The 15555-nt window shown below is 44.4% G+C and overlaps 2 protein-coding genes and 1 pseudogene across 2 annotated transcripts; 2 read left to right on the top strand and 1 right to left on the bottom strand.

Moving 5' to 3' along the window:
- The window catches only part of LOC101771259, a 41374-nt pseudogene extending 31704 nt beyond the window's left edge, over positions 1–9670 (top strand).
- Positions 461–1705, top strand: LOC101772057. Its single transcript, XM_004971830.1, has one exon. The coding sequence runs from the start codon at positions 461–463 to the stop codon at positions 1703–1705; it is 1245 nt and encodes a 414-aa protein (XP_004971887.1).
- Positions 9671–13874: 4204 nt separating the features above from the next.
- On the bottom strand, positions 13875–14775 carry LOC101770873. Its single transcript, XM_012846257.2, has one exon. It carries the CDS (start codon positions 14711–14713, stop codon positions 13910–13912), a length of 804 nt encoding a protein of 267 aa, XP_012701711.1. The 5' UTR covers positions 14714–14775; the 3' UTR covers positions 13875–13909.
- Positions 14776–15555: the final 780 nt, after the last annotated feature.

Genomic DNA, 15555 nt, shown 5'->3' with positions numbered 1-15555 from the left:
GTGGCAAATATCAAAACATGAACATTAGATTTAAATCATCACCTTCTGAATGTGATAACTGATAAGTAGATCCATTTCCATCAAAAGAAAAAAAAACTAATTCCACGTCGTGCATACACGCAAATATGTGACATGGGCCAAGTTACTTTCCCTCCACGGTCAGGGTCCAAGCTTGCGCATGGTCAGAGTCCAAACCCAAATAACTACGGCCCAACCCAACAATACTTCCACGGCCAGAGCCAGCGACAACACGTCAACACAGGCTGTCTTCTTCCTCTCTTCCGCCGCCGGCTTCTCCACCAGAACAAAAGGGAGGGGATTCGAATCCCTCAGGCCTCAGCGCATGCGCAACGCCCTCCCCCTTTCCACCGCCTCCTCTTCTTCTTCCGCCAACCTGCTCTCGGCAGCAGCAACTCCACCTCCATCCTCACCCTCCGGTTCCCACCCATCCTGCGAACCCATGGCTGCGCCCCCACCTCCGCAGGCCCTGTCCATGGAGGAACTCCCCGAGGAAACCCAGCGCCTGATCCTGAGGCACATCCCGTGCAGCGTCGACCACGGCCGCATGTCCCTCGTGTGCCGCGCGTGGCGTAACATGATTCGCCGGCAGCGGAACCAGCTGGTGGGGCAACTGCTCCCGCAGCGGCGGCTGCTCCCGTGGCTCCTCCTTCGCGCGCCCTTCCCCGTCGGGAGCACCCGCGTCGCCTGCGTCCTCAGCGGCTGCCGTGTCCACCACTTCCTCAACATCACCCCGCTCGAGGCGCGCTGCTTCGGCTCGCACGACGGCGCCTGGCTCCTCCTCGACACCCGCGAGCTGCGCCCCCACAAGGCCCTCAACATCCGCACCGGCAACGTCTGCGACCTCCCGCGAAAGCTCCGGCGCCGGACCGATCCATACGTCCACAGAATGGTCATCCACGTCGCCGCGCTCTCATCCTCGCCGGAACACACGAACTACGTTGGCGCCGCCATCGTCACATCCTGGCGGAACCCAGCCCCTAGCGTCGTAGCCGCCCTGCCGCCACGCCATCGCTGCGTCGCGCTCTGGCGCAAGAATTGGCGGTGGGTCTTTGATTTCGTGCCACCAGGCGATGGCGACGTTGCATTGGATGTTGAGGACGTCCTCTACCTCTACAGTGGAGCCTTCGCTTTCGTCACCCAGGGCGAACATCTCCGCCTGTGCAAGCCATTCCGGCTTCAAGAGAACATGCTGACAACAAAGTGGGAGACGCTCCGGTTCCGTCCCCGTGGACGCCTCCACGACCAGTACGTCCGCGCTCGCTACCTCGTCGTGTCCCGCGAGGAGCTTCTCATGGTCGTGAGGTTCACGCCTCATCCTAATCAGCCGACGTCCAAGTTCAAGGTGTTCCGGGGGATCGAACGGAACATTGCTGACGCCGACGCCAACTTCCCCGTCGATCTGTACCCCTTCGAATGGAGCGAGCTGGACACGCTGGGTGACCAGATGCTGTTCGTCGGGCATGGCTGCTCCAGATCCTACAAGGCGGATGAGTACCTCCAGGGAGGCATCTACTTCTTGGATGATGGAAAGTTCTATGACGATGCGGTGATCTTCGGCAATGGCAATGTGAATCACTACCCCTGCAGCGACAACGGGATGTGGTCAGAAGGCGGCCATGTCCAGCGCTGCTTCCCGAGGCCAGACCCATTGGACCAATCTGCTCCAGTTTGGCTTCTCCCTTGAGGCAGCAACAGGTGTTTCAGCTTTCCTATGATCCGTAAGTGGATTTGCTTGAGATCATGTTAGGTGGCGTGTTGAGGTAGTTTCTGATTGCAATGTTCAGAGCAGGTAATCAATGATTGCGGTATTCAGAGTGAAGTAGTTTCTGATTGCAATGTTCAGAGTGAGGTAGCTTCTGGTTGCAGTATTCAAAGTGAGGTAGTTGTTGATTGCAATATGCAGAATTGCAGAGTCAGATAGTCGTCGAAATCGCAATGTACTGCTTCAATTGCTGAACCTGCATACTACCATGCATTTCCAATTTTCCAGTGCCTTGTAGTTTCCACTTTCCATTCGGTTTTGTTAACTGAATGCAAAACAGAAAGTAGCTCGGATTTTCATTATTTCAGCTTGGAAATGTGTTTGCTAGTGCTCTGTTTTTTCCTTATTTCAATACAGCATGGAATTGGAGTTGCATTGAAGATGAACTAGTGTGATATGGTACTTAACACATTACAGTCATAATGTGATGATTGCTCATCATCCTAGTATAATGCTATGGCGTGGTCCATACACCGAAGCTAGGAAAGCTTCCTTTTAATGGGAATAAATATTTGTGAGATCATTTAGCAAGCCTCCTTTTCTTATACCTCTTCTCACTACTCTATGTGTTTTTTATGTTTTGTTTGTTGGTTTTCATGGACTTATGCAGAAGATGTGCATGGAATTGGAAATGTGACTATTTCATAATCTTAAGCTCTTGCAGTACCCAAACTCATTGTTTGTCTCTATGTTTGTCTAAAGTTTGTGTTAGCCTTAAAGTTATGAGCCTGAATGTGGATTTCACATTTACTAAATGATGGCTCACTTATTGTTCATCCTTCCATGCCCTGATAAATTAGCATTTGAAATTCTCTGCTTTTCTAGTGAGGAAATCAGCCTTTCACATAACTTGCAATGTATGTCATCTTTGGATAATGGACGTTTTTTTAATAATAATTCGGTATCTAGCTATCTGCATAATTTTCTAGTTCATTATGACTGTTCAGTGACATGGTATTGCCATTTGAAATACACGTATTTTTTATTGCTGAGAACAGTGATTTGTCATAAACTCATGATATGTTGATTTTTTATGAGTCCGGGTAAATTACCTGAACTTTTGTCTTTCTGATCAGATCCCAGATGCCCCCATAGTATCATGATTGCTGATTCCTCTAGCACAATGCTATTAGTATTATCTGAACTTTATCTGCCACAAGATAGTGTACTTTCAGTTTCTGGAATCTTCTTTTAATATTGGATTTCATAAAGTTGAATGTAGAAATGCCGGCTAGCTATGAAATAAAATCAGAAATCCTTACTCCTTTGTGATTCTGATGTGTCCTCAAGCTCTTGCAGACTTACAGACTTACAGTACATTCATTTTATCATAAGCTCTCTGTTCTAATCTAAAGTAGGTAGCTTTGACCCTTGTTTTTCTAAGCCGGAATGCAGATTTCACAATTTCTAACTGATGAAGTCCTTTCCGTATGTTGATAACTTTGCATTCAACTGCATTCTACTGAACTTTCAATCTAAATCAGAGCTGTGTAGAGTACATATTTATCTTAGTTTGGTTCTAGTTCATTAGAACAGAAGCGACATGCATGGTAAATTGGTAATGCAATTTGTAGTACACGATAAGTTAACTAGTAATGTCCTTTTGTTAATTCTGTATAGTACAAATGCTTATACTGAACCACATTTTCAAGGAAAATCTTGAGTTTTCTTTTCACACTTTTTAGAACAAATGACAAGTGGGGACACCATGACTGTGTCGAAATTGCACATGGTGTCAAAACGGAAAATTTGAAGGGGCCAACATCTGGTATTTCGTTCTGGGGTGGTAAATCGAACTCCATCCATAGTTGAGGCGACAAATAGATTTCTTTTTTCATAAAGTGATTGAAAAACAAAAGAGGAAAAAAATGTAGGGAATGGTCACTGGTCTATTGGCCCGTATCATATGGACTTGTTGGCCCAACCAAATGCGGCTCAACCAATATTGCAGCTGCTAACAAAACTGCTAGTTGAACATCTCTCTTTACATTCTGGGCCTGTTCGGTTTCCTCAGAATGGCCCGGAATGAGGCCCGTTCCGGATGGTTTGGAGTGGCCCGATTCGAAGCCAGCTTGCATTGAAAAAGCTGTTCGTTTTGGCCCGGCTTGGAAAGAAAACCGGCCTGGATTGGACTCCTCCCACACTCCACGGCCCGGATCACAACCTACCTCCTCACCCTCGGAACGAATCCACGAGCGCTGAGGCGAGACGCGGGGATGCGAGGGCTCCGCTGGCGGCGCACGAGGTGACGAGGCGGCGGCGAGAAGTCGCGGCGCGAGGTGACGGCGTGGTGGCGTGGCACATCCCCAACGGCGACCGGCTCCCGTCCAGCCTTCACCCTCTCCGCCACCTTCTCACCGGTAAGCGCCTCCCTCTCTTCCTTCCCCTCTCCCATCCTCGCGTTCTTATTCTTCATAGCCGGAAGTTTCCCTTGTTGCGCTTCTTTGGTTGGTGGGCGTGTCGCTGTTTTGCATTGGCGATTTGGTTGGTGGGCGAGGTTCGTATGGATTCGCCGATCTAGGTAGCCAGGCCGGGCTGGCCGGTTCTTGTTTGCTGTGGGCGAGGTTCATTAGAGCAGGGGTACCAGCCTGGGGTACCAGCCTGACAGCATCAGCACAAATGATTCAACTTAAACTGCACACATCAACCCAAACTATATCAGCTTTTATCTCAACCTCCTACTCTAGACTTCTTTATTGCACCCTGATGATGGTTGAAGCTCTGTTGCTCATCCCCAAATGACATTGTGTCCATCATGTCTAATTCCCATTCTCAACAAACTTTGAGGTCTAATTCCCATTCTCAACAAACTTTGAGTTCCTGCATAAATGATATAAATGAAGAATATCAATGATCCTGTTCTTTGAGAACATTAATTTCAAATGCTATATTGTTCCTTGTCTTCCTCAAGGCCCAGCAGACTTTCTAAACCAAATATGATGAGTTCAATTTTTACTACAAAACCTTGAGCCAACCAGTTATTTGTGTCTTGATGAGATCATAAATAAAACCGGTGTACACACCGCCAACCAACTGCATCTCTGATAAGTTTTATGTAAAAAAGAGTTTTTTTTGGCATTTGCATTTGCATTTGCTAACGCTGCTTGCAATGTTTAGAGCCTGCCTGGACTTGGTTTTACCTAGAAAAAGTACCATATCGGAATCTCAACATTGAGAGGTGATTTTGCATTGAAGATGCATTCACAAATTAGGGATACTCCCATGAATTAGGACTGCATACGTAGGTATTGGAGTACAAAAGCCCTGTCTTGTAGCAAGAGTACCATCCTGAATTTTTGGAGGGGAAAATAATCAAGTCTCAACTTCTCATATAGAACTTTCTGTCTTGGAATTAGTTTATGCATTTTTCCCTGAGTTGCTTCTGTTGCCATAATAGTGAACATTCCTGTAATGGCAACTCACGTGTATATTTAGTTCATCAAGGGATTGGTTTATATACATGCATCTCCTTTTCTGGGCTCTGTCTTCTCAGGCCTCAGGATACAATTTGATTGATATGGTTATTTTCGATGCGGTAGGTTGTGATTCTGTGTGAGGTTTGTTGTCTCTTGACAATGATTGGGCATCACACTATTTAGTTCATAATTGATTCTGATTTTCAAGTCAAAAGATTAGGTAGGTCAAAACATTACTTGTTTCCTATTCTCTGCTGTGGTCACCAATCCATTGTTTTGGCTCTCTTTGTTGCTTTCCCTTTGATCCTCGTTTGGTCTTGTTACTTAACTCCAGGTTGTGATCTTGGTGCTGTTAACTGTTATTGTTTCTTGCGAGTTGCAATAACCGTGCAATGTATTGTGTTTATTGTCACAATCAAGGGTGGCAAGGGTGTTTATCCAATGGGTTTTTTTAACAAGGGTGTTCCGCAGTCTAGGGGCCTCCTGATACTCCCATCCTTCCAACGTTTGGCCATTCTCTTTTACATTTGTTGGAGAAGCATGGCACATGCCATGGCAGATGTCAAATGCTAGCTTCCCAGCAAAGAGAGGAGAGTTCCTCTGACCCAAAACTATACCATGGCAGATGTTAACATTTATGTTTTTACTAGTCGTTTGGCATATTTGGCGCCTAACAGAAGATGTCTATCAAAGTCATTTGATATCAAGGTTTGAGAATTAATTAGGGGTGCCACATTTACTAACAGATGTTATGTTCAGCCTTGATCTTCGAAGGGATTGCATACTTGGTTAGCTATGCGATGCAGAGTACATCTGATAGAGCGCTAATTATGATTTTGTGCTGAACTCTTAAACAATAACATATTTTGCATTAAACAATATACCCTTTTCTTATTTCTTGTAGATCTCTCCAGCACCAATTAGAGTTGGGGAAGGTGAACCTGCACCTTCCTGGGATCCGGTACGAACTCTAGGAGGTACTTAATTCTGTCTACGTTTAAGCCTTTCATTTTTTCTATTTAACTTGTTCAGCCATTCATTTTTTCTATTGCAATGAGTAAAATTATCATGTTTAGCCTTCCATTTTATCTATTTAGCTTCTATATGAAAGTGTATTTAGCCCCCTAAGTGGATTTTGGTGTTGATGACATGCATGATTAAGGGACTAATGACTTTATCGAGTGATTGACATGTTTAAATTCTAAAAAAGTGCAAAAGTGTAAGAAAAGAACCCCAATTTTAAATAAAGAATGGTGTTGAGCTTAAAAGAAAACTTTTCTATAATTTCTAATTTTGAAATTGAGTATAGCAACACCGTATTATAAACGGGGATGCAGATGGATAGCTTGAAGATATTAAAGTGCTTATTTGAGATGCTAACCACCCATTGAGAAGACACAATTCACTCACTTGCATACTTATTTTCTCACAATTGCTGTGAGTGTTGGAAGTTCCGACAAGGGGGTCGGAAGTTCCGACACCGACCGGATGTTTTCAGAAACTTCTAACCGGGGATGCTTAGTGGATTTAATTTGACACTGTCGGAAGTTTCGACCTTGTGTTGGAAGTTCCGATAATATGCACCGGAAGTTTCTTATACCTTCCGAAAGGAGGTTCCTAGCCATTTTAGTTTAACTATGTCGGAAGTTCCGACCCTGTGTCAGAAGTTCCGACAAGCACATAATAGCATTGTAACAGCTAGTTTTTAGGGCTCAGGTATAAATACCCCCTCAGCCCTCTCCTTCATTGCTGCTGACCTAACTCAAGCAACACACCCCATAGACATTCAATACACCTCCCACTCCCTCTTTGAGCTAAATCCTTGAGAGTTTGAGCTAGGGATTGGGTGAGAGCAAGATTGGAGGTGTGAGACTTGAAGCTTTGAGTGTGAGGTTCAACAAGTTCATCTCAAGAGCACTTGAAGCATATCCGGCCTTCGATTCGCGTTTGTTACTCTTGAAGCTTGTTTCTAGACGGTTAGGTGTCACCTGTTTGAGCACCCTCTTTGTGTGGTGGGCTCGGGAACATTTGTATCACCCCATCATTTGTGGATTCATAGTAAGTAACTCAATCCTCCTTTGTGGTTGATTGAGAGAGGTAAAGAGTTAGTGAGGACCCGGCTCTTTGTGAGCTCCTCAACAGAGACATAGCTTCCTTTGTGGAAGTGAACTTTGGTAAATAAATCCTTTGTCTCATGTGCTTATTGTGTTCATTGAGTTCATATTGACTTAGAAGCTTGATTTGAGTTGATCTATAAATTTGTGAAGTTCCTTGCATATCTATCAGCTGTAGTAGTCTCTACTCATCATTTATCATCTTTTGATTCAAACAGAATTGGCAGATTAAAGTTTAATTTTGAATTTTGTTCAGCTCACTTCCTGCCGTCGGAAGTTCCACCCCTGTACCGAAAGTTCCGATCCATCGAAAGTTCTAGCACAGTGTCAGAAGTTACGACGTATCTAATACCGCTGCGAGTTATTCAGGAAAATTTTATAGTGAGCCTATTCACCCCCCTCTAGGCATCACAAGATCCTTTCACTATCTAATTTTAAATTTATATGCTTTAGTTTGCAATGAGTATCTCTTTGCGAGATCGTATTAGAAAGAGGAGGGAGGAAGAAGATGATGTCATGATGATGTTTCTATTCCCTACCTTATATTTGATGGGTTCTGCTAGAGAAGGAGGAGTAAAGAAGAAACGCCATACATCTGTAGAAATAAGAGAGGTTAAGGTTCGTCGACTCCTTAAGGAACATGTCAAGAACTGTCAAGTTACATTTAGGATGGAACCCCACATCTTCAAAGAGGTGGAGACTTATCTTATAAGGAAAAGGCTCGTTGTTGATACAAGGATTACGGTGAAGGAGAAGTTGGATTTCTTCCTATACATGTTAAGTCGCAACGCCTCATATGAGGATCTCGTAGTGACCTTTGGGCACAACAACGACACCTTCCATTGTCACATCAACCACTTCTTCAAGAAGGTCATTCCCACACTTTCTCACCATTTCCTCCAGTCCCCAATCCTAATCAAGTGCATTTGAAAATCCAAGATAATTCTAGATACTATTCGTTCTTCAAGAACTGTCTCGGTGCCATTGATGGAACTCATATTCCTATTTCCAGATCCCTGAGAAGCATTCTCCTTTTAGTAATAGGAAGGGCACACTAAGCATAAACATGATGGTGGCATGTGATTTCGATCTCAACATCACTTTTTATTTCTAGTGGATGGGAGGGATCAGCTACAGATTCCAGAGTGCTAAGATCAACTATGAGCAAGGACTTCCAGGTACCTCCAGGCAAATTCTATCTAGTTGATGGAGGGTATGCAAATACTCCATCTTTTCTCGCTCCATATCGAGGGGTTCAATACCATTTGAAATAATTTGGAGCTGGACATCGAAGACCACAAAACTCAAAGGAGCTCTTCAACCACCACCACACACTACTGAGGAACCATGTGGAAAGGACTTTGGGGGTGCTTAAGAAGCGCTTCCCCATTCTCAAAGTTGCCACATTCCAAACGTTGGAAAATCAAGTGAAAATACCTGTAGCTACTGCCATCTTCCACAATCTAATCCGATTACTTCATGGAGATGAGGAATGGTTGGATCATCAGCCGGATAATATCGATCCAACACACTTTGTTTCTCTACCCAATGGTGATAACCTCAATGACCCAGGCACTGCACAAAGCAATGCTTTGAGAGATACCATCGCTCAAGAAATGTGGGTTCAGTACCAGCAACATGTAAATTAGTCTTCATGAATAAGTTTTAATAAGTTAATTAGTTAATAAGCTATTTTTTATGGTTGTAATGAGTTAATAAGCTTGTATCATGAATAAGTTGATGAATAAAGTTTTTCTGTGAAAGCGATGGTTGGAAAAGGCTCCCCAAAGCTCAATGTGATTGCAAGGGGGTCGCCAAAATTGTGTAGGTTCCTGCCTACAGCAAGTGCTACTAAAAAGAAGCTTTCTCCTAAATGCAGTGGGGCAAAGAGGAGTGGAGGTTCACCAAGAGGTATGGTGTTTAATGTTTCTTCGTGCTTTCTTGTCAATTTTGTATTATTGATGCTATGAAATTTCTATTACTAATGTTTGACCATTGTTAATGTAGTAAAATAAAGAGCGGATTGGAACCCAACTCTTGAGAAATCCCTTGTTGAAATTCTCCATGAGTATAACGATAGTGGCTATAGAAGTGATAATGGTTGGAACACTGAAGGATGGAACAAGATGGTGAAGGAGTTCCATCTGAGAAATAAGTCTGTCTCGTACACAAAGGTATATATTCAAGATAAAGAAGGTCAGCTTAAGAGAGACTACAAAATGCTCAAAGCGGCTAGAATGCAAAGTGGGTTAAAATGGAATGAAAAAAGAAATATGGTTGAAGGATGACAAGCAATGTGGGAGAATCTCATGGTGGTAAGTTAATTTCTTGAAGTAATTCTATGGATAACCTCATAGTGATAACTTAGTTTTTGATCAATGTTTTCTTCAAATGTGCAGACTTTCTTCAAAATCAAGAAGTTTCAAAACAACAGTACTTAGCGAAGTCTGCCTACGACACTCTGTTTATTGGGTCTACTTAGTTTGGACCTTGTGATAGGATTTGGAAAAGTTGGGCCCCGGGCAAGTGCAAATTCTTCTTGTGGTTGGCTGCACACAACAGATGCTGGACAACAGATCATCTATCCAGAAGGGGTCTCCCACATCCTGATCGGTGTCCCCTTTGCAACCAAGAGGATGGAACAATAAATCACTTGCTTGTCTCATGTGTTTTTACTCAGCAAGTCTGGTTCAGGCTGCTTCAAATGGTGGGCTTGCAAATTCTTACCCCACAACAGGATGTAACTTCTTTTGATGACTGGTGGGAAAAAGCAAGTGAGAGAGTTTCAAGTCAGGTCAGAAAAGGGCTAAATTCTATCATCATTCTAGGTGCATGGACTGTTTGGAACCATCGTAACTGGTGTGTGTTTGATGGTCTTTGCCCTGATTTGAATGGAGTTCACGAAGTCATAAGAGAAGAGCTACGTCTTTGGGCCATGGCAGGGGCTAGAGGAATTTCCTTTCTCCTCGCCCTAGTGCCCTTACAAGAGCAGCCTGGGTCCTGGATCTGGTTTAGGTTTTGTGTTGATAGGAAAGTATAGTTCCTATTTTTGCTAGGGGCTTTCTGCACAGGTTTGCCCTTTTTCATAACGTGTGCTGTAACTTTGGGGTTTTCTTTAAACCCTACTCTTCTTAATATATTGATACACAGCTCTCTTGCGTGTTTGAAAAAAAATAATGTCACATTCATCAAGTTCTAAGAGTAATACCAATAAAATATATCTCATCACATCTGTCGCGTTAATCAATTTCTAAGAATAATAGCAAAAAATATACCTCATGGGATCGGGGAGCCCCATTTCCATCTGTACACTTAAGCCCAAGTTCTCTTTATTTTGTGATGAAAGAAGTCAAATAGACAAAATTATGTTAGTGGTACGAAAAATGAACTGGCAAACAAAAGTGATACTATTGATGAAAATTTCTGTTTGTTCATATGTCGCCGGAGTTGCGGGGTCATAGAATGTAGATATCTTAACTATGGTAACTGATTCTGTACTGTTGAAGTGTTTGAGAGGTTCCTATATGTAAACAGGCTTCTGGCATGAACCTCACACCCATGGCAGTCATGCGCTCCTGAATCCATTAGGAGCCACTTATGTGATATGTACGCTGACCTGCTGAAAGGTTAATTCACTGTAGTGTTTTGATATGCATGGTACCGTGTACTTGCTGAATAATTGACCTGTACGAATACAGGCCCAGAATTCGATTGTGCACTATATAGCTAAAACTAATCATGAGATTCATAGACAAGCTATTGCTTCTTTATTTATTTCATCTCCCTTTATTCTGTTGCCAGGAGATAGTGGATTGGTTCAAGTTTCTTGCAGCTCATATTGCAAATTTGGGTCGTGGAGGAGACCAAATGCCATCCCATCATCTTTGTGCTCATGAGGGAGAAGTTGTCTACTGGGAGAGTGTGCTTCGGAAATCAATGCGTAATATTTGGCCAGTTCTCATTTTGTTAATGGGAATGGTAGGGGTAGGTTTGTTTAAAAGGACTTAATTAGTCATCTGCTTAAGTATACTTCCTCATGTAGTTTGTCACACACATTTGACTTCATCTCTATTGTGAACAAGGTGCCATTGCTTATTTGTTTATTGGAATTTGCGCGGACATTTTACTTCACTCTATACTTAATAATTATTCAATTCGGCTGAATTATCTTTTTATCTCAAAGGATGCATGTGCTTGAATCTGGATTATTCAATTATGCAACCCCATCTGCCTAAAAAGGTACCAGAGGTTTAATCACAAGGTAGGCATTTCCAATTGGCTGAAGAATATTCTTAAAAAGGTAAGAAATGTACTCCGTCCGTTTTAAATTGTAGGTTGTTTAGCTTTTATAGGTTCATAGATGTTTATATGCATCTAGACATACACTATATTTAGGTGCATAGCAACAGCTATACACCTAGAAAAGACAAAACGACCTACAATTTGGGACGGATGGAGTAGCAGTCATGCCTTTTGCATGAAACATATGCGGTTTTTACTGCCTAAGAGAAATAATAAGATGTCACGCAATCTTAGAAATTTTTTTAACAAAAGACAAATGGAAGGTTCATCAATAGTTTGTAAACAAAGAGTGCCCCGAGTCAATTCACAAACAGTATGCAGCTTTTGCTTTTCCGACAAATTGTTTTTCGCATTTTGCTGTTTGCAGCTCTCTGAAGTCTTAAGATAATCCCATTTCTGTTTCAATGTCTCATGAAGAAAAGGGAGCCTTGATGTTGTAAGAGATGTCAATTTCTCATTAAGAATTATTAGTGTTTTAATTTGCTGAACTGATGGTGGTCTTGGTGGTGCCTAAGAGATAAATTGACCAAAGAAGAAACAAATCAAATACGCTGCACAACTGGCAAGATGAATTGACTAAAGATCATGAGAAGCATCCACAATAATATATGAAGTTCTCTGACAATATTATCAGACTTGCTTTGTATCAAAAAATATTTTCATATAGGAAGGGAAAAATTGACTGATTCAAATCACAGAAAAGAACAAAAACCTTCTCATAAATATGTTACGATTATGTGTGGCTATGGCTAGCAAGTAAACTAATAATGCCTTAGAAAAAACAAAACAATGGAAAATGACACCAGAAAGAAGATCGAACAACACAAGATACAGCTCTGTTCGCATAATAATCTAACAGAAGCTATATCTACGCAAACTATATTTAAAATGGATAAAGGGACGACAATACTTAAAAACAAATATATCATGAATATTTTCACAGCATATTCAGTAAGTCATACAGCCTTCATACGGCTGACTCAGCAAAAAAAGAACAAGAAGCAGTATTTTCGTATCAATTCATGGCACACATGAATAACACCAAGATAAACGTGAAATATGGTGAGGGCAAGAGGTTAAATGTCAAAACTTGCATTACAGTTTTGGTTAACAATATTAATCCGAACTCCATACAGCATTCCAAAGAATCGGGAGACTAGCATTTCACAAAAATCGAGTATTCAGTCTTTAGCCAAAGAATCATCTCGCAGTAGTCCACCTAAATCTGAATGGGCTTTGGAACTGACAATAGATCTGCGAAAACAATAATTCTCAGTGCTTTAGTCCACAGTAAATGACAAGGGCTAACTGGATGGCAACAGGTGGAGTTTTGAAATAACTGATGCTACATATACATGGAAAAATTGAATTGAAATGCAACATGATCATGTTGTAGTTATCAGAAAAGAATTATTGCTAGGTAATGTTACCATCCACACTAGTTTTCAAGAAAAAGGAAATACGGGACGTCGTCAGTTTCAGAATTCTAATATAAATGTGTGTTAGATTCAAAACATAAGACACATAATTAATTTTCTCTCGATATTCTAAACATAGAGGAATAGATGGTCAATAACTTGTTTGAACGTTGTCTTCACTCTGCATTGCAAATATGGAAAATTGCAGGTTTATATGGACATTCTATCAGTCCTTAACAGTGAGGCCCACCTGTTGATTTGCCAAATGAAATATCTTAACAAATATAACAGGCTTTGATTACCAACCCTAACCACATGAACAACTATCAAATACATTGTGCCATATCCTACTGTAAGATCTCAAATACACACAAGAGTTGCATATTTTAATTTCATCCATTCTTACGAGGGGAAATTATTACATTAAACAATTTTTCCTGCAGAGCAATATATGTCATTTAAAAGAATTTCCTTAACCCATCTCCTAATGCAACTAATTACATGTTCAATTGGTCACCTCTACCATCAAATCATTGTTAAAAATTAACACTACAATAAACACTCTTCATACCGGAAAACATACACCAGACACTAAACTAATTAAACACTTGAATTGGAACCGTGTAGCAACATATTCAGATCTGTGGGATGGATATCGTTTCGATCTAGCACAATGGTCATGGTCTGAACAAGCAAATTAAACACGAGTGGCAGCCGAGGCAAACTCTATAGAACAAAGCAAATTCGCAACCGGAATCATGTGAACACGTAAGAATCGAAGTATCTGAATGAAATTGTTTAGTTGATCTCATATCACCTAGCTAGGAAGCTTGGGGTGACGATGCGTCCTGAGATCCCTCCGGCGGTGCTGGTCCATCATCTCTGCCTAACTTCCTCGCTACGGCCCCCCCGCAAGAATACCATCAACGCCAACACCTGAAGCCTCTCCGGCAGATCGCCGTGCTGGAAAATGGACCACATCGTCAGCTCCACCAGCCCGAGCGTGGTGCGCAAGACCAGCTCCTCCGAGCCCGCGACGGCGCGCGGCGCGGAGCCGACCGTGGAGACAAGGACGCCCTCAACGAACGGCATCTTGTGCTCGAGGCGGGAAAGGTCGGGCACCGCGGCGTCGTGGAGCCACCGCGTCCCCTCCTCGTGTCGGCCGAGCACGTGGCAAAGCGCGGCAGCGTAGAGGCGCGAGGTGGTGTCGCCGGGGCGCTCCGCGGCGAGGCGCGCGATGGCGTCGCTCGCGTCGTCGAGGTGGCCGTCACGCGCGTCGAGGAGGGCCATGTTGATCCGGTCCATCGCCGCCTCCTCCGACGCCGCGTGGCCCTCCGACTCCGCGGACAGGATCTGCGCAGTGAGGTAGTCGCGGCCCTGCCGGAGCGTGCTGGGGTAGAGGGGCGCGCAGCGCAGAGCGCCCGCGAGGAGCGCCTGGGTGGCGTCGACGAAGAAGGAGGCCGGTGTGAGCATCGCGCCGAGCTCGCGGAGGCCCGGGTGTGCGCGGACGAGGGCGAGGTGGCCGGTGGCAGCGGCGGCGGGGCCGACGGACGTCGACGGGGAAGAGGAGGGGGAGGCCGAGAGCGGGAGGGGCGAGGAGAGGTTCCACGAGACTACTGCAGAGGACAGGCCCCCGGCCGCTGCGGCGGCGAGGGCAGCGCCGCGGAAGAAGCGCGACATGGCCGGCGGCGCAAGCGGAGGCGAAGCGGTTGGAGGCGGCTCTTTGTGTGTGCTCGGGGCTTTGGCTCGTGCCGATTGGGGGATGGTGCTAACTGGTGACTGCTAAGAGGAGGTGGGGACGGAGAGGCCTTTTTGCGTGCGCGCGCACGCTAGCTGTGAGCCTGTGACGGTGCCTGACGGGCGACGGCTGGAGGGGGAGGGGAACGGAATAGAGCAATGATTCCAAAACTGTTCGGCGCAGCGATATAACATGCATCTAAAGGCTAGTTTGGAAGCCTAATTTCCTGCAAATTCCCGGCCATTTCCCGCGACCTTCTTCTGCGCGGAAGAGTTCCACGGGCCATCCAGGCGGTGAATTGGATGCCTGCTAGAAGAGCCCCCCGATGCAGCCCGTTTTCACTGTGAAAACTCACTGATTTTCTTTTCTTTTTTTTATAAAGATACATAATCTCTACTCTAAAAAAAGCAAAAGGAAGACATTTTTTCGTACGTCATTCCTTCCGCTCGACTTCGTCCCGCACTAGAGGCGATTTGCGCCGTCCGATCCAGACTTTTTCGCCGTACGTCGTGCGCCTTCCATCCGTGGCCCTCGCCCCGAGCATCTCCTTCCGTCCAATCCCCCTCCACCCCTCCGAGCCGTCCCTCCGCCTGCCTCCCCAGTTCCACGCTGCCATTGCCTCTGCCAACGCCACCATCCCACATGCATCCGTGCCTCCGCCGCCTCGCCTGTGCCGCCGACCCTGGCATCCCCCCAAAACGAGTCGCTGTCCGTAGCCTTGAACCCCGCCGGCGCCGTCATCTCCAACCCCATCGTCCGTCGCCTCCAAGCCGCCCTCCTCTGC

This window comes from Setaria italica, chromosome V (assembly GCF_000263155.2).
Source record: "Setaria italica strain Yugu1 chromosome V, Setaria_italica_v2.0, whole genome shotgun sequence".
In the NCBI taxonomy this organism is placed as follows: domain Eukaryota; kingdom Viridiplantae; phylum Streptophyta; class Magnoliopsida; order Poales; family Poaceae; genus Setaria; species Setaria italica.
The sequence above is the reverse complement of the archived record's forward strand: the minus strand, read 5'-3'. Positions and strand labels throughout refer to the sequence as shown.